The 23,456-nt window shown below is 43.7% G+C and overlaps 3 protein-coding genes and 1 long non-coding RNA gene across 4 annotated transcripts; 3 read left to right on the top strand and 1 right to left on the bottom strand.

Annotated features, from left to right (window-relative positions):
* The first annotated feature begins 45 nt into the window (after positions 1-45).
* Positions 46-6,755, top strand: LOC135623253 (uncharacterized). Its single transcript, XR_010491319.1, has 2 exons — positions 46-355; positions 6,389-6,755. It is a non-coding gene; the product is annotated as an uncharacterized LOC135623253 (long non-coding RNA).
* On the bottom strand, positions 6,541-8,015 carry LOC103998455 (ATP-dependent 6-phosphofructokinase 2-like). The gene is made up of 2 exons (XM_009419937.3): positions 7,420-8,015; positions 6,541-7,359 (listed from the first exon to the last, which is right to left on the bottom strand). Exons 1-2 carry the CDS (start codon positions 8,002-8,004, stop codon positions 6,541-6,543), a joined length of 1,404 nt encoding a protein of 467 aa, XP_009418212.2. The 5' UTR covers positions 8,005-8,015.
* A 1,604-nt stretch (positions 8,016-9,619) lies between these two features.
* LOC103998454 (heavy metal-associated isoprenylated plant protein 47-like) lies at positions 9,620-10,432 on the top strand. The gene is made up of 3 exons (XM_009419936.2): positions 9,620-9,717; positions 9,876-9,951; positions 10,055-10,432. The coding sequence occupies exons 1-3, from the start codon at positions 9,712-9,714 to the stop codon at positions 10,354-10,356; spliced, it is 384 nt and encodes a 127-aa protein (XP_009418211.2). The 5' UTR covers positions 9,620-9,711; the 3' UTR covers positions 10,357-10,432.
* Positions 10,433-12,908: 2,476 nt separating this feature from the next.
* On the top strand, positions 12,909-13,700 carry LOC103970939 (uncharacterized). Its single transcript, XM_065123639.1, has one exon. The coding sequence runs from the start codon at positions 12,909-12,911 to the stop codon at positions 13,698-13,700; it is 792 nt and encodes a 263-aa protein (XP_064979711.1).
* The last annotated feature ends 9,756 nt before the right edge of the window (positions 13,701-23,456 follow it).

Genomic DNA, 23,456 nt, shown 5'->3' with positions numbered 1-23,456 from the left:
ATGTCAAACGAGCTGGTCCAATATCCATAACTAAGTCCGACTCTGTTCTTGTCCTGTCGGTTGGTTAATTTGGGCTCGGTACTAATGCCTCGGTCTCCTCTTCACTAGTTTTAAAGGGGGTTTCGGAACCCCCGACCGCTAAGTCGAACCAAGAACGCGACGGGGGAGAGATGCTCCGCTCCTCCGCATGCTCCCTCCTCCGACCCCGGCGGTTCTCCTCCCTTGCTGACGGAAGCTTCGGCGGAGACGCCAGCAGCAGCGTCTCGGAAAAGATTGCCGTCGCCGTGCTATTCGAGCGGCTTCCAGTTGTCATCCCCAAGACGGATCCCGTCGTCTACGCCGTCCAAGAATTATCGTAAGCTCCGACCCCTTCGTTGCCGTCGTCTGGGTTGATTCGGTCTGTTTCTGTTCGAAGGTTTCGATCTATAATGATCATGAGACTACGGTCATTGTTTCTGTTTGTCATAGCATCATTGCATTTTTTCTGTTGCCCTTTTAGCGTAATTCGGATGCGAATAGATAGATTTTGTTGCATGACTGTGGAATATAGATTGCAAGTTTCTATGGAGGCAGCAGGTATCGTCGGAGGTACCCTGATGAGGTCCTGGGAAAGGCGAATGCAAGGTAGAGTTGGTTTTTCTTTTTTCTTTTTTTTTTCGGTCCACAGAAATTAGTCTGCACTTTGTGGATTTGATTTCTTGATTGAAAATATTCCTGTATGAGGAAAAAATTACTCCTTAATTAATTTTTTTTGTGATGTTTATGGACGAACGAAGGGCTGATGGTGATGCTGTCCACCTTAGCTTATTCAACCATTATTTGACATGTTAATTTTCTAAATTGTTGAAGCCTCAAAGACAAATAGGTTAAGATAAATAATTTACCTTCATCCACAAGTGTCATCGGCTCATTGTTTAGTTTATTAATTTGCATAGGAAAAATGAGTGGCATTGCCTTTTTGGCTATCGGAAGCAACCATAACACATATAAACTCACCAGGACATAAATAGCATTATGGATTAAATGTTTAAGCAATATAAAAATCAGGAAGGCAAAAATCAAAAAACAAAAAAAGGGAAGGTGATATAACATAATGTTTTTACTGTATTGTTTTCCATTTGATTATATATATATATATATATATATATATATATATATATATATTGTAAAACTCTACTTCTATAAGTAAAGTAGGATGTCATATTTCAATTTTCTTTGCTATACAATATTTTTGACACTTGTACATAATTATAACCTTTGACTAAAAGAATAGTACAAAAATAATATGTTCAAAATTTATACAAAAAATGTCCACAGGTCATCGTTCGTATCTGCACTAGCATGGACTTGCACGTGCTTACTTCCCTACCTAAAGTGGGGTATTAATATACTTACTTGCAAAATAAGATTTATAGTGACTAATCACTTAGTAACTATAAACCTTTGTAGTTTTATTTAGGTAAACATGCATCATGTCATGTATACAACATTTCAAAATCATTGGCATATGAAGTTTAACGGTAGATATCTCATCCTATGACTTCTCTAGCAAGCATAATCCTACAACATAGTATATACACAATAAGGAGGTAAGATTTTACATTGAAATAATTCAAGTGCTTATATGCACATATAGAAAACATAAAAAATTCATCAACTTCTATACCCCATATCATAACATATACATGCATTCCCACACCGTACGTTATTGTAATATATATGTGTACTTTCATACTGCATGTCATGATATATATGTGTACTCCTATACCGCACATCATAATATATACGTGCACTTTCATACCACACATTATAATATATACGTGCACTACCACACCGCACATCATAATATATATGTGCACTCCCACACTGCACGTCATGATACATACGTGCATTGTCACATCGTACATCATAGCATATATATGCATTGTATATCATAACATATACGTGTACTTCCACACCACACATCATAGAAAACATGAGCACTCTCATACCACATGTCATCATATGTGCATGCATACAAGACATTTTTATCGTAATCATAAATTTTTTATGCTTACAAAATACTTATATTCACACTTAGCTCATGACAATCATATTTTTTGAAACATACTTTTCAAAATACATTATTATGCATATGATAATTTATACAACCATTATTTTGCAATGAATTAAATTTATATTTGCCTTATTGAACTCAAAAATAAATATGTCAATGAAAGATCACATTCCTTAATGATCGAGTGTGCTAGGGAGCGATATACCTATCAAATTGGGAGCATAGAATCATGAAATGCCTTAATTAAGAATCCTTCATCTTGAATTATTGATTTATAATAATTTATAATAATAATTCATAAAAAACAGTTTGATACAATCTCTTATAAAATATACTATACTCAACCTGAAAATTCATCTAAATTCCATCACCAATTTTTCAACAATTCACTCTATAACCAAATGAACTACTTAATATCAATAAAGTCATCGCACAATTCTACGAACAAATTTTACTTCACTATTTTAGTGGACCAAACGATCTTGAATTATCATAAAATTTTATAAAAAACATATAAAACTAAATACATACCAAATTTCAGCTTAAAACAAAATCATTTAGCGGTTAAACTACCCTCCTAATTTAACTACCAACACCTATTCTATTATGCTAAAACTAGGTTAGGACTGTCTAAACTTATAAACCTCATATCTTGGTGTACAAAGGTGGTATTCACTCAATTCCAAATCTTACAGAACTCTAGGGAACCTTTTAAAACATATCAAAAGGCTAGAGCCTAATCATATTCCTAAGGGGGTTAATTCAACTCGAATAGAATCCCTTCTCAGAAAACAAGGGCTTCTGAGTACCTCAGATTGGGACAGTAGTAACTCTATGCACTAATCTCAAATTAAAGTCATACCAGAGGCCTTAAAGTCATCAGAGATTCATACAAAATATATCAAAAAATCAAAGATAAATTTGAAGTCTAGGTTACTCAAAAGCAGTTGAAAATATCAACCTAAAATTTGTAAAAACTGAAACCCTAAGTATAACAAGGGAAGAATTGGGATTTTCTTACCTCGATCTTCCTTAGAGCTGGGGTTTCATAGCCTCCATAAGAAAAGTTAAGAAAATGGCTAAAGAAGAAGAGAAAGAGTCATAGGTTATCAGGTTGGTAAAGAGGATAAGGTCAAAATAAGGTAGAGATACTTAAGAGGTTACCTTGAGGTCTAGAGTTCAATCCTATTAGGCCTCATTTAAAGTTTTTCTTTTCTTTTCTTCTTTTATTAATATAATTCTAATGTTGCAGCAACTTACATTGAGTTTAATTTGATTTGACAAAGTTGATATTTTTGATCTAAACACATCATTCAATCTCACTTATGTTTCTAAACATTTTTAGTATAACACTTCTTTTTTATTTCTATCTCCATTTAATTTTTTATTAATCCATCCGTGCTTAAATATATTATTATCTTCTATATACATGGGGTTTAAGACTTAAACCTTCTTATGTTAATCATGATCAAACCCATTGAAGCCTTGAGATTCATTTAAGGTCGATTAAAATTCACCTGCTATTTCTAGTCACTATATGCATGCATATTATCATAACTTAACCTCATAGTCAAATCCATTAGCACACTTTGGTTTGTTGCGCTATGCTTAATGTAAACATTAATGCCTGTGCATGCTCAATCAACATTTTGTAGAACACTGAGAATGATATTTTTGGAAAGCATCATGCTTATTATCATAACTTAACCTCATAGTCAAGTCCGTTAGCACACTTTGGCTTGTTGTGTCTTGCTTAACGTAAATATTAATGCTTAGCTCAACCAACATTTCGTAGAATGCTGAGAATGACATTTTTGGAAAGCATGTACTTCAATCTTAAAAGTCAAAAACTTATATCATCTATCATATTTATGAAGCATAGACATCACAAATCATATCACTAAGTGAGGGTAACATATATAAATAAATAAATAAATATATATACATATATATATATATTATTTATGCTTCTATTAACATATTCGTTATAGTTTAAAATGTGTGGGACTTGGACACTATATATATATATATATATATATATATATATGTATTTACATTAATGCTTATTGTCCTGATTGGGGTATGTATTTATTCACATTAATGTTTATTGTCCTGATAGGGGAAAAGGTGACTATCAAATTGTTTTGACATAATTTATTTAAGTTTATGTATGTATATATGTATTCACATTAATACTTAGTATGTATGTATGTTTGTTTGTACATTAATGCTTATTGTCGTAATAGGGGAAAAGGTGACTATCAAATTGTTTTGACATAAAATTTTATTTAAGAAGTTTGCTCTTTTTGTCGAAGTCATATAATTAGTTTATATTGAAGTACTCCAAGAGAACCGTGAAGCTCTTGTTAGTGATGGTGAATGTGAACTTGTAATGTGTATGCTTGATAACCACATTCTCACTGGTATTTTACCAAGAGAGACTACACAACTTCCTCTCTGCCTCTTCTCTATTTCTTATTTTCTACTCTCTAATTCTCTTTGCTTTTTTTTTTCCTACTTATCTTTCTCCCTGTTAATCTCCAATCTATAAATAAATTATCACTGGTACTCGTTGCAATTTTTCAAGAGCTTAATAGTTTTTATTTATTTCATGCCCATAAAATGGTTATAGACTTAGATACATAATCTGAATTCTTTCTTGAGCTTTGTGCACAAGTGGAAGAAGATTTTGAATTAATTTATAATTTTATAAGGACTTGATGAGGTTGTACTATTATTATATCATAATCTTACCTGATTAGTTAACTAATCCATTTATTTATTGAGCATGAACTATTGACCTAAAATATTTAAATCCAACTTAATGATAGTGCTTACATCAAGTCTTTAATCAAGTCCAAGTCTGTAATTGGAGAACTTAATCAAACATATTTTGTGGGCAGTGCTCCAATTACACATGCTGTGGTGGAACCAGGAATTCCAACCTTGAAACAAGTATTCGTTTTGCAGCTTTTTTCATTAGTAGTCTTTGATTTTAGATATTTGTCTTATCCTTGTTCAATTGCAGCCTGGATGCTAAGACATGTTTAATATTTTGCCTCCCTTTGATCATTCTTTCTCAAAATGCAGACATTTAGTGTCTAAATTCTTATACTGCAGTTATTTTGTTCAACTCTATGTTCCTTATGGAAAACCTGAAAAATGGAAAGATGCTTTCTATGCAATGTGATAATCTTTTAATAGCCTACTGGTTTCTTTCCACTTGGTTAACCTTTTTTTCTCATATGGTGGCCACTTTTTTGGGGTTTATTGGTAGGCTAGCACCCATATGGCAGCTCCTTAGGATTGTGAATATCATGACTGGTAGTTTTCTAAAATATAGATTAATGAAATGGAAGTTTTGAATGAAGGCCCTCTATTGGAATGTGGTTGTGATTTGTTTGATATTAGATTGTTTATTTAGTTATGAACTGGTTGTATTTGAACTAAATTAAATGATGTAAGTTTTTATTTTTATTTTTTAGATTGAAAGAGATTTTCATTACATTAAATGTCTGTGTATATGGCACTCACACAATTCATACTTGTGAATTTGAATCTGAGGCCTAATGCCACCTAATGCTAACTGCAATAATACACTAATCATTGATGCAGAAATCTATAGTTCGATGTGTACCTCATGCAGGTTCACAAGATCTTTCAAGATTGTTAGCTTTGCTGCTTTCCTCGCGTTTTTCTCTTTCTTTTTTTACATCACAAGAAATTGGCATCAGCAAACTTCACATCTGAAAAGTGTAAAGATGTTGGCTGGGTTACAAAGGATGAGTTGGTGGAGGTACTTTCCAGAGCAAGTCTCCTCATTTAACTAGATTATTATTAGCTGAAAACTGCCATGGAGAATGGAGAGTAGACACGCATGTCCTCGATCGATCGGTTAGCTCCGAGCTCTTTGCTTGTGCTTTCAGAAAGTTTAGATGTGATATCTGAATTGTCTGCTTTGGACATCTGGAGTTGGCGAAGGAATTTTATCCTGAGGATCCTTCAAACACAATTAGCTTATTCAACATCAAAAGTATGCACGTGTGGTATCTAATTTTTACGACTAACCGTTCCCATTTGTGGACACTACACACAGTTCCAGTATTGCATTTGAACACACACCTTCCTTTTTTCAGGTTAATGGATAGGAGCCTTATTTGGAGACACATGATTGTTTTATTTTTGTTTAAACCTGGAATGGAGTAAGAGTGTTTGATTTGGTGATATATTGTATTAGTCTGTACATTCATTGTTGATATTTTGGGATTTCCTAACTGCTTTGTCAGGCTTTTCAAGATTGCTTATAGAGTCTTCTTCTATTGTTTCTAACAGGTTAGATTGCAGAAGAGAAGAAGCATCACAATCTTTGTGGCCGTCCAAGAAAGAAGAGAGTTACAAAAAAGATAACAGAAGAAGAAGAAGAAGATACAACAACATACAGCAGCAATCTTTATCCTTTTAGACAGACTCGAAGATCATAGGATTTAGCTCTTCACAAAATCAGGTTGATTTGTCACTGTTCGTACCCACGCCCATTTGTGATCTCTTGTGTCCACCACATTCCTTGCGACTGCCGCCTCCTCCGCCGGGATGTAGCCATAGTTACCATTTATTGGGCCAGCCACAAATCCAGTGTACCCTGCCATCACTCCATGGATTGCAGAATGAGCCAATATGGTGCAGTATAGGTTGTCTGTTGCATTAGCCGGCACTGCCCGTATCATATACATGGGATCGATATACTTCACTGTGAACACTTGTCCCGCATGTTCTACCTCCCACCACTTGTTCAGCTCAGATTTCAGCCATGTTCCTACATCCAGAAACACCGGATTGCCTGACTCATCCTTCTCCTCCTCGGCATCCGTTCGTGGCATCAAACCCTGTCCTGCTCCCTCGGCTATCACAACGACGGCATGCCCATTCTGCTTCAACCTCTGGTCGAGGAACTCGAAGAGTCCACCTTTCCCTTCCAAGAAGAAGTCGTTCTCAGGGATCAAGCAGCAGTCCACGTCGCGGCTGCTCAACGTGGCATGCACTGCAATGTGCCCGGTGCTCCTGCCCATCAGCTTCACAAGCCCGATGCCGTTCACGGCGCTCTCGGCCTCCACATGGGCTGCGCTGATCGCTTGCTGCGCTATCTCCACGGCCGTCTGGAATCCAAATGACTTGTCTATGATGCCGATGTCGTTGTCTACTGTTTTCGGAATTCCGGTTACCGATACATTGAGCTTGCGACGCTGAATCTCTTTGTAAATCTTAACCACGCCTTTCATGGTTCCGTCGCCTCCAATGCAGTAGACCTGAAAGATTAGATGTCATCCTCTCGGACGGTACAAGAACTTGTGCATCGCAAACATCACCTGGTTGAAACGGCGCGCTTCGATGGCATCGACGATCTTCTCGAGGTCGAATCCGCCCCTGGACGTGGCGAGAGCCGTGCCGCCCATCTTGTGCCAGCCGTGCACGATCATGGGGTCCAGCGGCAGCGGCTCGGCCGAGTAGAACCCCCGGTAGCCCGACGGCACACCGAAGATGTGCCGGACGCCGTAGAGCTCCCACAGCCCCACCACCAGCTCCCTGATCACCGTGTTCATCCCCGGGCAGAGCCCGCCGCAGGTGACGATGGCCGCCCGCACGTCCGCCGGGTCGAAGCGGATGGTTCGGCGGGGCCCGGCTCGGTGGTAGGCAACGAGGAGATCTCCGAGGGCGGAGGGGGAGGAGAGGTCGAAGAGGATGTGGCGGAGGATGAAGTCGGAGGGCGCGATGTAGAAGCCGTCGGAGGGCCGGTATAAGGGGTTACGGTCGATGGGGTTGGTGAGGGCGGTGGGGTTCGGGAGGTAGTCGGAGAGGTGTGGGAGCCCCCGGAGAGCCAAGGGCGGGAGCGTGAGCTCGTCGCCGTCGGAGACAGTAGCGGGTACGGAGGAGGCGTTGGAGGAGAGAGCCATCAGATGTTGCAACCGGCGGTAATAGAAGTGCGTGCAGCGGCAGTGCCGGAGAACACCTCATTGCGTAAAATGGAAACGAGGGACTACGTGGAAGACGTTGAGTTTTCGATGATGCCCTTGCATGCTGTCTGCATGCCACGTAGTAATTTGAAGACGTGCGTCGAACCCTTGAGACTTGAGCCTTTAGCCCGATGAGCTCTATTCATACCTGATGGGTCTTAAACTCAAGTAGGAGATGCACTATAAGCATTCTGGGCCGTCTTTTTTCGCTTGAACAAAAATATTTTTTTTTAAATATTATTAAAAATTATTTATTTTAATGCTTAATTATCATAAAATCATCAAAGAAATAAAAAATGATACTAATCATATTAAAATCATGCTCTAACTATTATGTAAAATTTTGAGTTGATTTAGTGGAAATTGAGATGGTAATACTCAGAGTTGAATTAAGTTATACTCTATTATGGTTTTAAAAAATTCTTAAAATTTATTAATTAGTTATCATAAAAATCTAAAAAGATAATACTAATTTTCTTTAAACCATATCTGATATTATAGAAGTTTGGATAGGTTTAATAATAAAGGTTGGCCATGTTATGTTGGGAAGTGATCTAAGATATACTCATGAAGGGAACCTATACAAAAAAAAAAAGTCTTTAATTTTAATTAGGTTTTGGTTCATGAATGTTTTTATGTGATTTATTAGAAAGGAGGGAGTCCCCATAGAAAATGAATGGAGGGGCGCCACCTGATAGAGATCTTTTCAAATATAATTCCGAGAAAGAAAATATTTGTAAATATTACTAATATTTTTCCGTTGACTCGAGTAATGCTACTTGAGTCAATGCATTATCCTCCAATGACTGAGGTCTTCCACATTCCCAATCACGTATGTGGATACAGCGTGAACACGAAGGGAAGCTTCCAATTGTTCGAGGAGATGCTAAAGACTTGACTTGGATGAGAAAAGAATTTAAGGAAAACACAAACAAAACCATCACGGAACGCATTAAACTACTAAATTTATACAAGACTTAGTCCTCCTTTCATATAGTCAAGCAACCAAAGCAGATCCCAAGAGGAGAATTCAGAGTTCAGAAGGGTTCAGACATACCCAGACTTCACCAGGAGTCTTTGGCCTCCGTCCGTGGAATTGGATACAAGTAGTCGTTGCATGCAGTAGGTGCACCTGATGAAATCTAGACTCAATGTCTAGCCTTTCTTCCCTAAAGAGTACAACCTGGTAGAGCAAAGAGAACCATATAGCACTCGGAAGATGGCGAGAAGTCACCTTGACTTGTCTCGGTTAAATTAATAGGCTGGTGCTTGACCTTTTCATTCCCAATGCTTTCCATGAGAAAAGCGGAACTTTGACAGACAGTCCAACACAAACAAGTGCTTCCAGTTAGCGGAGATCATTCCTCAGAAGATAAAACACATCATTATTCTATATGCTTATAAACTTCGATTCAAGCTTTCACCTATGGGTTGTTGTTAACTTGTAGGTAAAATTTGCATTGACTTCGTTCTGCACTATGTTCTTGGTCTTCTTCTCTACGTAAAAAAAACAGCAAGGACATTGTGTGTTTATATATAGGTAGGTGTCTCATCCCCTTCCACTACTCGATAAGCACCACAGTCTTCTTGTTTGGCTCAAACACATAGACAAATCAGGTTCTTCTCCATCCATCAGGAAAGAGGAGCATGAAGGTATGCATACCTCTCGCTTGGTTTTTTTTTTTTTTGCATCATCAGCAAAGGGAAATGGAGTGATAAGAGGTTTTGTACCTTGAAAGGTACCCAGCAAGGGTGATTTCTCTTTTGTTGTTGATATTACCTTTTTGCATCATCTTCATCGGCCTTTGCAGAAGAAGATAGTGATCAAAGTGCAGATGAAGTGCGACAGGTGCCGCGTCAAAGCCATGCAGGTTGTTGCTGCAGCAGGTACGCTTCTGGAATCGATCAGACTTGTCTTGGGTGATCAAGCTTGAGCTCTTTCATGATCGTGAAGAACTCATCCAAACTTGGGGTGATGCTGTTTCGGAAGGCGCTGATTCAGTTGCGGTGGAAGGGGAGGAGAAGGATCAACTGGTGGTGGTGGGAGATTGCGTGGATCCTGCAAACTTAACAACCACCCTGAGGAAGAAAGTAGGCCATGCATGCATAGTCAAGGTGGAGGAAGCGAAGAAGAAGGAATCAGTGGCGTGGTGCTGCCCCGGTTACCCTCTACGTCATAAGGTGGAGGCAGCGAAAGAATCTGCGAGGTGGTGCTACCCTCCATGTCAAAAGGTGGTGATGTATGATCATGAAATCTATGCCTCCGACCCTGGTGGTTGTTCCATCTTGTAAACGATGGATCATTAGGTTCCAGAAACTTTGGATGTTTGGATTAATGATATCTTGGTATTGTTATTCTTCCTCTGAATATTTAGAGAGGATATTTTCGTTGAGCCGCAAAAGCACTTTGTTACTTACTTACTATTGCATAAAACTTGTTACTTACTTTTTTTTGGATATAAAAATATAATAACACAGGATCAAGTTAAAATAAATTATAAAAAATACAACCTGTTGAGAAGGAAGGAAGGAAGAGTTGGGTTCTGTCAAGAATTGAAACATCGAATGATCGAGTTAAAATAATAATAATAATAATGATACTATATTTCCTTTCTCCAAAGAAACAAGACTCCATCGGTGTATTTCCTTTGGAGCTCATTAAGTTTGTGGTTTGGTGTTGTCGTCGGAAAAATCGATCGATAATCTTCAAAGTAAATTATTCTTGAGTAATACCAACCTTTGGTTGTTAGAACACTAACGAAAACATCTAACTTGGATTAAAACAATTAATAGAATTAAAAATTCGAAAGAAAAAAACACCTCGTACGCTGTCCTAAGACTATTTCTCCCTCTGATGGAAGTTGTAATCGGAATACAGGGATGTTGAACAATCCAAACACTAGCGATTACTAATATGTCAACATTAAATATAATGAGAGAAAAAAAAGTCAAATTTTCTGGTATCATCTAAAATACCCTAATATATAGAGATGGTTAGAGGGAAAAATTTTCCCCATTATGGGACTAGAGAAATTAAGTTTTTTTTTAATTTTTTTATAATAAAATTTGATTATCCGATCTACAACATGATTTAGATCCTACCATATCTCTTTCCCAATAATGTCACGGGCTAATTAGAATCTTAGAGCACTAACTAAATCATCTTGTAAGACTGCTCAGCCACGTATTTGACCAACCCGATGCTTAAATTTTAAAAAAATTCATATGATATGATGATTCGAGTTAGTTAGTTATTATTATGCATTTAATCATGTGCTAAATTTGAACATCTTACGGTCAGTCACTTAAATAGTTCCTTTCTCAATCACATATTACTCAAGTGTTATTTTTAAAATATTATTTGTGCCATCCGGTATCGATGTGATCTTTGTTAACGTCATAATGGAACTACCGAGAGATGGAGAAAGGTGAATTAATACAATAGTATTTTTAATTAATTTTAAAACTTATCAATAAATTAATATATTTTGAGAAACTAAGTCACAGTAAACGATTACTAAGTAAAGAGAGCCATTCATTTTTACTATCTATCTTTGATAGGGGTAATAATGTCGTACGTCGGCCTCACCTGGGCGCCACTCTGTCCGAGGAGGAGGGCAATAATGCTGACTCGACATGCGCTGATGTCATCCGCTCTCAGACAACGACTTCATCGTTACCTGACCCCGCGCGCTTGACTGAGGCAGAGGAGGACGACGATCGACCCTCGCCCATACCCTGCGACATTTCGGTTCTCCACGCAACGTCAATAGCAATGTCAGACGCCATCAGAGGTACAATCCCGCCTCCCACAGGCAGGCACATCAGGTAATATAATAAACTGCCCTATAAATACCCTCCTTCTAGCGCCAGGAGGGGGGGGACTGCTTCACGAGGAAAACTCCCTTCCACATCATCTGACTTGATTGTCGGAGGGGTCGGGCCGAGCTTCCGACCTGACCTGCGTGCAGGAACGAAGGCGAGGTCGCACCTCCCCGACGCCACATTCCATCTGGACTACCGCGACTAGCCACCCCGGCTGTCCCGAGGAGCGCCGCGCCGGATCCCCACGTATTCGGACCCGAACCAAGCCGCGTCGGCCCCGAGGCCACGGCTTACAATTGTTTCCCGCAACATTTTTGGCGCTAGAAGGAGGGCTCCGAATGTCGAGCGGTCAGCAGATCCACTCCGGCGAACCCGCAGCCATGGGGTCGCGTCCGATCAACACCCCAGAAGAACATCCCCTGGGGGATGAACCTCGTGACGAGCACCCTGCCACGACATCGGAGCGCTACTGGCGGCTGTTCAACAACCCGGGTTTGTCGCCACCCGACGTCCCCGTTGGCCCACCACCTGTTTCGCCCGAAGCCTTCCACGATCTCGCTCACCAAGTCCGAGCGTTGGCAGGCGCGATGCAGACTATCATCCCGCTCGTCTCCCAGCCGACGCCCCCACATGCAACCCAGCCTTCGCAACAGCATGAGCCCCCTGCCCGGACGCATGTGCCACTCCCCGAGCGCCCAATTTCTCCTCGAAACCGAACGGCCCAGCTCGGGGACCGAGAGGCGGAAGGCACGTCGAGTCACCCAGGGCCTGAGGTACCACCCACGGACTCGACGAGCTTCCTGTGAGCCTAGTTGCGCCTCTTCAATCAACGCCTCGACGAAGTACAACAAGAGGTTCGTAGGTCGAAGGGGGAGCTCGGGGTGGACGGATACCAAGGGTCACCGTTCGCGCCTGAAATACAAGATCAAGCGATTCCACCACACTTCCGGCTCCCGTCCCTAGACGCCTATGACGGCGCCACCGACCCTGCGGATCACGTGGCCGCGTTTCGCGCCCAAATGGCGCTATATGGGACTTCTGAGGCCTTGATGTGCAGGGCGTTCCCAACGACCTTAAGGGGACCGGCCCGCGCATGGTACAGCGGCCTGAAGACTGGGACCATCTCTTCCTTCGACCAACTCGCCCGAGATTTCAAACTCAACTTCCTAGCCTACGCCCATCCGAAGCCATCCGTGGCGTTGCTCCTCGGGCTCCACCAAAGGGAGGACGAGCCCCTCTCCCACTTCGTAAATCGTTTTACGACGCAGATCCGAGGACTCTCAGACGCTCACCCTTCTCTATTGATGCAGGCGTTCATGATAGGCCTACGGCCCTCCAGGTTCTTCTGGTCTCTGGTGGAGCGACCTCCCACGTCGGTACCCGAGATGCTCCAACGGGCAAGCCAGTTCGTCGCCACGGAGACATGGATGGCCGGGAGATGCGAGGAGCACAAGAGGATCAAGCCGGAGCCGCCCCGGCAGCAGCAACCCGCTGCGTCTCGGCGCAGGTTGGACAGATCCGACCCGCCAGTATCAAGGCCCCCTCTCCCAGCCTTGAACTCGTCCCAAACAGAAATATTCCTCCACATAAGGGAGAAGGGACTGCTCAAAGAACCTTACCCGATGAGGAATCCACGGGCGCTGGCGGACCAATCGAAGTACTGCCGCTTCCACCGGCAACATGGGCACGACACCGAACAATGTCGGGAGCTAAAGAGGCAGATCGAGGAGCTCATTCGTAGGGGATACCTCGGTCAGTACCTTCGACCGGACAAGGAACTTTCACCACACCCGGAGGGTCCCATCGAATGACACATCGACACAATAGCGGGCGGCCCCGCGTCTGGCGGGGATTCTATGACCCGAAGAAAGGCGTACGCCAGGGCCACTTCGGCTGAAGCTCCTAGGCATGGGCTCGAGCCTAACATCACTTTCCCGGCCGAGGCATCCGAACAAACCGAGCACGACGATGCGCTCGTGATATCAGCCAGAATAGCCAATGCTCAAGTAAGAAGGATCATGGTCGATACCGGGAGCTCGACCGACATACTCTACTTCGACGCCTTCCAAAAGCTCGGCTTGTACGGAGATAACATGAAGCCGATGCTCTCGGCACTCACCGGATTTACCAGTGACTCGATCTCGCCGCTGGGGGCGATCACTTTACCTTTGACCCTGGGAGCCCCGCCGAGGTCAAAGACGGTGATGACCACCTTCATGGTAATCGACCTTCCCGCTGCATATAACGCCATTCTCGGCCGACCGACCCTCAACAAAATAAGAGCTGTCGTCTCGACCTACTACCAAACTGTGAAGTTCCCGGCCCATGCCGGGACCGGAGAGGTCGCAGGAAGCCCCCGAAAATCCAGGCGCTGCTACCTGGCTGCTGTTTCGTTGCACAAGAAGGCCAGGATCGAACCACCGTTGGCGGACCCCCGGAGACAAAGAAGCCAGCCCCCTATCCTGAGCTGAGGGGGTCCACCATCGACGTGCCGCTGCTAGAGGATCGGCCGGAGCAGACGGTTAAGATCGGGTCGGAGCTACCCGAGCAAGAATGAAGACAGCTCGTCGACCCCCTATAGCAGAATGTTGACGTCTTCGCCTGGTCGCCATCTGACATGACGAGCATCGACCCAGAAGTCGTATAGCACCACCTCAGTATTTCACCCGACGCCCGCCCTATAAAGCAAAAACCCAAGCGGCACGCCCATGATCGGCAGTTGGCCATACGAGAAGAAGTGGGTCGGCTACTGGAGGCGGACTTCATAGAAGAAGCCAGATACCCACAATGGCTATCCAATGTAGTCCTCGTAAAGAAAGCTAATGAAAACTGGAGGATGTGTGTTGATTACACCAGTCTCAACAATGCATGCCCGAAGGATTGCTACCCGCTTCCAAAAGTCGACCAGTTGGTCGACGCTACGACCGGACACACTCGCCTCTCGTTTATGGACGCCTTCTCAGGGTATAACCATATCAGAATGGCACCCGAAGACCGAGAGCATACGACCTTCCTCACCGATCAAGGGGTCTACTTCTACAAGGTAATGCCCTTCGGTTTGAAGAACGCCGGGGCTACGTACTAGAGAACAGTAAACAAGATGTTCGCCCACCAGATCGGGCGGAACATGGAAGTTTACGTCGACGACATGATTGTCAAAAGCCAAGAGGCAGGAGCCCACCTGGCCGATCTGGCCGAGGTATTTGCCACACTACGCAAATACGGCATGAGACTCAACCCCACGAAGTGCGCCTTCGGCGTTACTTCGGGAAAGTTCCTCGGGTTTATCATACACAAAAGAGGAATTGACGCCAACCCAGAGAAAGTCCAAGCGATCATCAATATGCAGTCACCTCGGACGATCAAAGACCTACAACGCCTTAACGGGAGGCTCATCGCCATGTCCCGTTTCCTTGCCCGATCAGGTGATCGCTGCCTCCCCTTCTTCAGAGCGTTAAAGAACCCGAAGAACTTTCAATAGACGGCGGAGTGCGAGGAAGCCCTCAAGCAAATAAAGCAACACTTGGCCAACCTCCCCCGACTTGCCTTAGTCTCTCCTGGGGAGAAGCTGGGCCTCTACCTGGCTGCCTCCCAGCACGCAGTCAGTTCCGTCCTGGTCAAGGAAGATTCCGGCGAACAGCTCCTAGTCTACTATGCCAGCCACATCCTGGCCGGGCTAGAGGAATGATATCCCCCAATCGAGAAGCTGGCGCTGGCGCTCGTGCTGTCAGCCCGAAAGCTACGCCCCTACTTCCAGGCTCACCCAATGGAGGTCATTACTAACTAGCCGCTTCGGCAGATCCTATCTAAATTAGATGTTGCAGGACGTCTCCTCAAATGGGCGGTCGAGCTTGGCGAGCATGACATACGATACATGCCCAGGACCGCTATCAAAGCCCAGTCCGTGGCCGACTTCATCGCGGAATTAACACAGATCGGGGACGAGGATCTCGAACAACCCCCCGAGGCTTGAGTCCTGCACGTCGACGGATCGGCCAACTCAAAAGGTGTCGGCACGGGGCTGGTGTTGCAAGCTCCCGATGGGTGGTCGTTCGAGCGCTCCCTTCGCTTCAGGTTCCAGGCCACTAACAACGAGGCGGAATACAAGGCGCTCCTAGCAGGACTCCGGTTGGCCCTCGAGATGCAGGTGGTCGCCATCCGTGTCCTCACTGACTCGCAGCTGGTAGCCGAACAACTCAGCGAGGGATACAAAGCTCGGGACCCGATCATGGCCAAGTACTTGGCACAGGTAAATGACTTGACCACCAAGTTCCCTCACTTTACATTGTCTAGTATCCCGAGGGGAGAGAACGAGCGAGTCGACGCGCTAGCTAAGCTGGCGTCAAAGCCGACCCCAGAAGCCGGGCCCAAAGTCGAGGAGCTTCCTGCCTGTGCCATCGAAGTCACAACGGCAACCTCGAGCGGCGCGCCTATCACCTGGGTACAAGAGTTGCTGCGCTTCAAACGGGATGGGACTCTTCCCCCCGACAAAGCAGCAGCTCGACGCCTGCGTCGCACGCATGCGTGGTATACCGAGGTGAGCGGACAACTCTACAAGCGGTCCTTCACATAACCCCTCCTACGGTGCCTAGAGCCCAACAAAACTCAGACGGTTCTGGCTGAGGTCCACGAGGGAGTCTACGGGGAACACATCGGAGGGCAGACCCTGGCACACAAAAATACTTCGCCAAGGCTACTACTGGCCGACCATGTGCCGGGACGCGAAGGCCCACGCGCAACGATGTAGTTCGTGCCAAGAACACGCCTGCACACCCCGACAGCCCGCGTGTTGGGAAATCCTTGGGGGCAACATCATATGCGTAGCGGAAGAACAAGAAAAACAAAATCCCCGATTCTCAAAGAGATGTTCGTCGTCATGCGAAGATTGGTACGCAAAAATCCACGAAACATGAAACTGCGTATAGAGTAGATTGTGTTACCTAGGGAGATCGTATATCCCTGTTTCCTTGCAGATCCTTAGGAGAGGGTGAAGGAGGTCAAGCGTCCTCCTTTCTAGCGGTGATCTACACAGTAGGGTTGCGACGACGCTCCTCAAAATTCCAGACCTACTCTGAGGTGGAGATGGAGAGGAGAATAGGAAAAGGCAAACAAAAGCTCTCTAGCTCATGGGGCTCTGAATCCCTCCTATTTATAAGGTCCCCTGCCAAACCCTAATGGGTCCTCCCCTAGTGGGTATTGGATCTGCATCCAATAAGACAAGGGCTCCGTCGGATATCTCATATCTGAACCTCTATTCATCGCAATGCCTACCATATGTGTGTGACCCTCTGGGCCCAATATCGAGCTGGCCGTGAGTCATACCTGTCAGAACTCCTTCTAACTCAATGAATTATTATCTCTGTAATAATTCACTCGACTCATCGACTACGGACGTACTAGGCCACTACGCCGTAGTCCCTAGACGATACAGGGGAATCCAATCCATTGGACCTGTCTGTCCTCAGTTACCGTGTACCTATAGTCCCTCATCCATCTAATATACCAGAGACTGTATATCGAGCATGGTGTTGTTAGACCCACACGGTTTCTTCTCGAGTCTCGCTCTAATCGGATTCTCCCGGAGAACTGTTTCTCTCTCAACCCGAATGACCCTGGCCAGGGATTTGTCTGAGCAAGAACACATGAGATATTCCTCTCATGACGCCGAGAGTGGATGATCCTCTATCGACACTCAATAGCCCTCGTAAGGTCGACTACCACTCCCAATGACCAGCTGTACTAGATCTAAGACAGCCAAACCTATAAGTCTGGTATCAAAGAGTGGAGCACTCATACAGGACATCCTTGGTGTCTCAAGTCTAAGGACCAGATACACCACTAGGACTACGGAATCACTGTTTGACAATAAGGCATCATCAACCATCCAGCATTCCGTAAGCGGATCAATCAGTGAACTCATTCTCCAATGAGCACCTGTACTGTATCCCTAGTGTCCCTACACAAGCAGCTATGAGACCAGCTGCATCCATCATATGGACGGGTATACAACACACCAGTATGTCCGGTTATCACGATATCCCTCTCGAGTAACCTATGACCGGGATTATTTATGATATGTGTTTAAAGGTGAATCGATCTAACTATCGTGATCTCATCACGATCCGATTCCCATTGCACAAATCCAAGGACATCACAATATATGTATTCATTTATGCAATAGTTATAAAGTGATATATGCCAAAATATAATAAGCAAAAAGATTCTATATTAAGTCACACGTTCCATCACTCACGTGATTGGCTTGCTAGGCACCTATGACTAGCAATCTCCCACTTGACCTAAAGCCAATCACCTATGTGTCTGATTCCCATCAGACCTCTGTGACGCTCAAAACAAATCTGAGACAACGGCTTTGTTAGTGGATCTGCATTGTTACCTTCGGATGGAACTCTTTCCACTACTACATCTCCTCGGGTCACGATCTCTCTGATAAGGTGGAACCTCCTCAGAAAATGCTTAGATTTCTGATGAGACCTAGGTTCCTTTGCTTGAGCAATCGCCCCGTTGTTGTCGCAATATAGGGAGATCGGCTCTTCGCTACCCGGCACGACTCCCAAATCTGTGATGAACTTCTTCACCCAAACTCCCTCCTTTGCTACATCTGATGCAGCAATGTACTCCACCACTGTGGTCGAGTCAGTAGTGGTATCTTGCTTGGAACTCTTCCAGCACACTGCTCCTCCATTCAAGGTGTACACATACCCTGAATTCGACTTGCTATCATCGACATCAGACTAAAAACTTGAGTCAGTGTAGCCTTCAACCTTAAGGCTATTACCTCCATATACTAGTAAAAGATCCTTAGTCCTTCTCAAGTACTTAAGGATACACTTTACTGCTTTCCAGTGCTCCAAGCCTAGATCCGCTTGATACTTGCTCGTGACACTCAGAGCATGCGCTATATCAGGCCTAGTACATAGCATGACATACATGATAGACCCTATTGCTGAGGCATAAGGTATCATATCCATGTTCGCCCTTTCTTCTGGAGTCTTTGGGGACATACTCGTAGAAAGCGATATCCCATGTCTCATTGGTATGAGACCTCTCTTGGAATTTTCCATGCCAAACCTTTTGACAATGATTTCTATGTACCTGGACTAGGACAAGCCAAGCATTCTCTTGGATCTATCTCTATAGATTCTAATCCCCAAAATATAGGATGCTTCCCCTAAGTCCTTCATGGAGAAGTGTCTAGATAACCAAGCCTTTACTGTAGATAGCATTCCTACGTCATTCCCAATGATCAGGATGTCATCCACATACAACACCAAAAAGGTGATAGCGCTCTCACTTACCTTTCTGTATACACAAGGCTCATCTTCGTTCTTAACGAAGTCATAAGATCTAATTGCCTCATCAAATCTTATGTTCCAACTTCGGGAAGCTTGCTTTAATCCATAAATGGATCTAAGCAACCTACACACTTTATCTAGACAGTTCTTGGACACATATCCCTCAGGTTGTATCATATACACCTTCTCCTCGAGGTTCCCATTGAGGAATGCGGTTTTCACATCCATCTGCTAGATCTTATAATCATAGTGTGCTGCAATAGCCAATAGAATTCTGATGGATTTTAGCATTGCTACGGGTGAGAAGGTTTCGTCATAGTCAACACCTTGCCTTTGACGATACCCCTTAGCCACTAGCCTTGCTTTATCGGTCTCTACCTTTCCATCTACTCCGATCTTTTTCTTAAAGATCCACTTGCAACCGATGGGTACAATACCTTCGGACGCATCAACTAGGTTTCAAACCTTATTGGAGTACATATAATCCATCTCAGAATTCATGGCTTCTTGCCACTTCCCGGAGTCTATACTCATAATAGCCTCCTCGTAGGTCTGAGGATCAATATCCTCTGCATCCTCTCCTCTAATATGTCCCACATATCTCTTAGGAGGATGAGATACTCTATCAGATCTACGTAAAGTTGAAACTTGTGTATTAGGTACCTGAACAGACTCGGGCTGTAGAGTGGTGCTTGAGCTTGGTTCTCCAACCTCGCTCAATTCTATCATTCTCCCACTATCTCCGCCAAGAATGTGTTCCTTCTCAAGGAACACTGCTTTCTTAGCTACAAAGACCTTTTGGTCCTCGAGATGATAGAAATAATACTCACAAGTTTCCTTGGGGTATCCCACAAATTTGCATCGCTTTGTCCTTGATTCTAACTTATCGAGGTTGTGTCTTTTAACATGTGTAGGGCAGCCCCAAATCTTAACAACCTTAAGATCATACTTCTTCCCTTTCCATATCTCATATGGTGTATAACACTACCGACTTAGTTGGAACTCTGTTCAGAAGGTAAGCTGCGGTTTCTAGGGCATATCCCCAGAATGAGATGGGTAGGTCAGCGAAACTCATCATGAACCGTACCATATCTAATAATGTACGATTTCTCCTTTCAGAGACACCATTGAGCTGAGGTGTATAAGGAGGTGTCCATTGGGATAATATCTCATGGTCCTTGAGGAACTGAGTGAACTCTGTACTTAAGTATTCACCATCTCGATCTGATTGAAGAGTTTTGATACTCTTTCCAGTCTGGTTCTCCACCTCATTCTTATACTCTCCGAATTTTTCAAAGGCCTCGGACTTGTACTTCATTAAGTACACATATCCATACCTTGAGAAATCATCAGTAAATGTAATGAAGTAGGAGTAACATCCAATGGCATGAGTTGACATGGATCCACATACATCACTATGTATGAGTTCCAACAACTCAGTGGCTCTCTCTCCAGTTCCACAAAATGGAGAGTTGGTTAGTTTTCCACGAATGTAAGGCTCACAAGTTGCATATGACACATAGTCGAATGGATCTAGATATCCATCATTTAGCAACTTTTGAATCCTTCTTTCATGGATGTGACCTAGCCTACAATGCCACAGGTATGCACTGTTCAACTCATCTCGTTTCCCTTTGGACACATTTACATTCATGATATGTGGAGTGGTGTCTAATATAAATAAACCATTATGCAATGTTCCTTTCATGATGATCTTATCATCTAATAATATCGAACAACCATTGTTCTCAAAAATAAATTTATATCCACTAACTATTAAACATGAAATGGAGATAATGTTTTGATAATAGAAGGAACAAAATAACATGCATCTAATGCAATAAAAGCTCCACTAGGCAGATGTAGGGTGACCTCGCCAACAACTACTACAACAACTTTTGCTCCATTACCCATCTTGAGGTCCATCTCGCCTCTCTCTAGTCTCCTAGGCCTTGCTAGAACCTACAACGAATTGCATATATGATAAGCACTACCGGTATCCAATACCCATATGTTATCATAAGAGTCTGACAAATGGAGACTGATCATGAATGTACCTGAAGCTTCATCAAGCTTTTGTTTCGCCCTTTATGCAAGGTACTCTTTGTAGTTTCTCTTCCAGTGCCCATCTTTACCACAGTGGAAGCACTGGCCTTTGTCCTTTGTTGGGTCTTTCTTAGCAACCTTTGCTTTACCTGGTTTGACCTTGCCCTTTCCCTTCTTAAGGGACCTTTCTGCTTTCCTTTTCCTTTTGGTCTCACCAGTGTAGAGAACTGGCTTCTCTTTCTTGATAGTACTCTTTGCCTCCCTCAATATATTGAGAAGCTCTGGGAGAGTCACTTCAAGCTTGTTCATATTAAAATTCATTATGAACTGTGAAAAGGAATCTGGTAGGGATTGAAACATAATGTCCACACACAAGTTATCCTCTAGGACCATTCCTAGACCTGTGAGTTTCTCTATCCACTCAATCATCTTTAGGACATGGTTCTGAACCGGTGTCCCCTTAGTCATCCTAGCGCGGAAGAGGCTCTTAGATATCTCATATCGCTGAGTCCTTCCCTGTTCCTCAAACAATTTGCCGACATGTAGGAGAATGGATCTGGCATCCATCTTTTCATGTTGTCTCTGTAACTCAGGAGTCATAGAGCCCAACATATAGCACTGAGCAAGAGTGGAGTCATAAATGTACTTCACGTAGCGTGCGATCTCATCCTCGTTTGCCCCTTCTTCGGGCGCAGGCATCACTGTATCAAGGACGTACATGATTTTCTCCGCTGTGAGAACAATTCTCAAGTTACAGAGTCAATCCGTATAATTTGGACCAGTGAGGCGGTTGACATCAAGTATGCCACGTAAGGGATTTGAAAGCGACATTTTCTGAAAATAAAGATGCAGCAGAAATGAATAACATGCAGATTTTGCAAGAAATAAACTATCAAGATATGGACTTCTATCATAATATGCTCCCACTATTTTACTAACGAGTCACGCGACACCCTCAGCACGTGAAACGGAAGTCTTCGGCAGACTTCTAGTGGGGATCAGGATCCAATCAGCGTCTTAGTGTAATCTCGAGGGACTCGACCAATCACACTAAGCCTAAAAGGTACGCAACTCTTGTCGATCACAACTCCTTGTGATTCCCGTCCTATTCGGCCTCCGAATCACCATGGCCTCGAGGGACTCGACCAACCATGATGCTCGGTTAAGTCAACACCTTCGTTACAAGATGAGTCTGATTTGATGATATACCCTCAAGGGACTCGACCAAGTATACCATGCCCTCAGTTCACCGGTGACATCTCTATGTCGTAAGCAAGATAGCGAATTGTGATATAGGTGAGTCTCGAGGGACTCGACCAACTCAACCTACACCAGGAATTAGTTCCTACTTATAACGATGGAAGGCCACGTGGGTCAATCTAATTGCCTCACGTTTACCGACTTAATATTATCGAGAGATGTTTCTATGATTTGGTCTCCTAATATGACATGTCACACATATACATATTTAATATATATCTACATCGCATGCAAATATATATACATATCTAGTAGGTGTATAAGCAATCACACCAGATGATCATGGACCACAACCTAATATGATTAGGCCCGAGCCAGTAGGCCTAATCACTCACATCAAGATCTATGTGTGCAACGGTGCATCTCCATGCCTTGTGATCGTCCATCTCGTCCTCGTCGGTTCTGTCGACATCTTGATGCATCTCCATGCATCACGATCGTCCGTCTCGTGGGTCCCGCTATGGCATCCACGCTCCCGCTGCGCCTCCTCATGTGATTACAACTTAATCATAGGCACGCAGGCCCGACAATAAACGAGAAATATAATGGAGGTTCGCAGACCTCAATAATAATAATCACAAGTACACACATCACACGGTCCATGATCATCCGTCCACACATCATACATCACATGTATAAATAATCATCATCATGTAGGACTGCTAGATAATAATAAAAATAATAATCAACTAAACCTTTTAATTAATTAATATTTTCTGAAATCAGGGATATATAGGGAATTTCTCAATTCCTAAGGGTATTTTCGTAATTTGGACAAAAGACAGAAACTGGAATTTCTCAAATTCCGAGGGGCAAAACTGTCTTTTGCCCAGAAAACCCTAATACCCTTTGCCCTTTTTTGCTGCTGCCGCCGCCGCCACCCTGCCGGCGGCGGCCTGTGCGGCGGGGCGAGGGCACTGCCCTCGCCTGCAGGCGGCACGCCCG

This window comes from Musa acuminata, chromosome BXJ2-9, assembly GCF_036884655.1.
Source record: "Musa acuminata AAA Group cultivar baxijiao chromosome BXJ2-9, Cavendish_Baxijiao_AAA, whole genome shotgun sequence".
Taxonomy (NCBI): domain Eukaryota; kingdom Viridiplantae; phylum Streptophyta; class Magnoliopsida; order Zingiberales; family Musaceae; genus Musa; species Musa acuminata.
The sequence above is the reverse complement of the archived record's forward strand: the minus strand, read 5'-3'. Positions and strand labels throughout refer to the sequence as shown.

Coding starts and splice junctions, on each gene's coding strand:
- LOC103998455 (XM_009419937.3), bottom strand. CDS start 8,004: ATGGCTCTCTCCTCCAACGCCTCCTCCGTACCCGCTACTGTCTCCGAC. Junction 7,360..7,419: donor AAGCGCGCCGTTTCAACCAG/GTGATGTTTGCG, acceptor CTAATCTTTCAG/GTCTACTGCATTGGAGGCGA.
- LOC103998454 (XM_009419936.2), top strand. Junction 9,952..10,054: donor GCAGGTTGTTGCTGCAGCAG/GTACGCTTCTGG, acceptor CTGTTTCGGAAG/GCGCTGATTCAGTTGCGGTG.
- LOC103970939 (XM_065123639.1), top strand. CDS start 12,909: ATGGCGCTATATGGGACTTCTGAGGCCTTGATGTGCAGGGCGTTCCCA.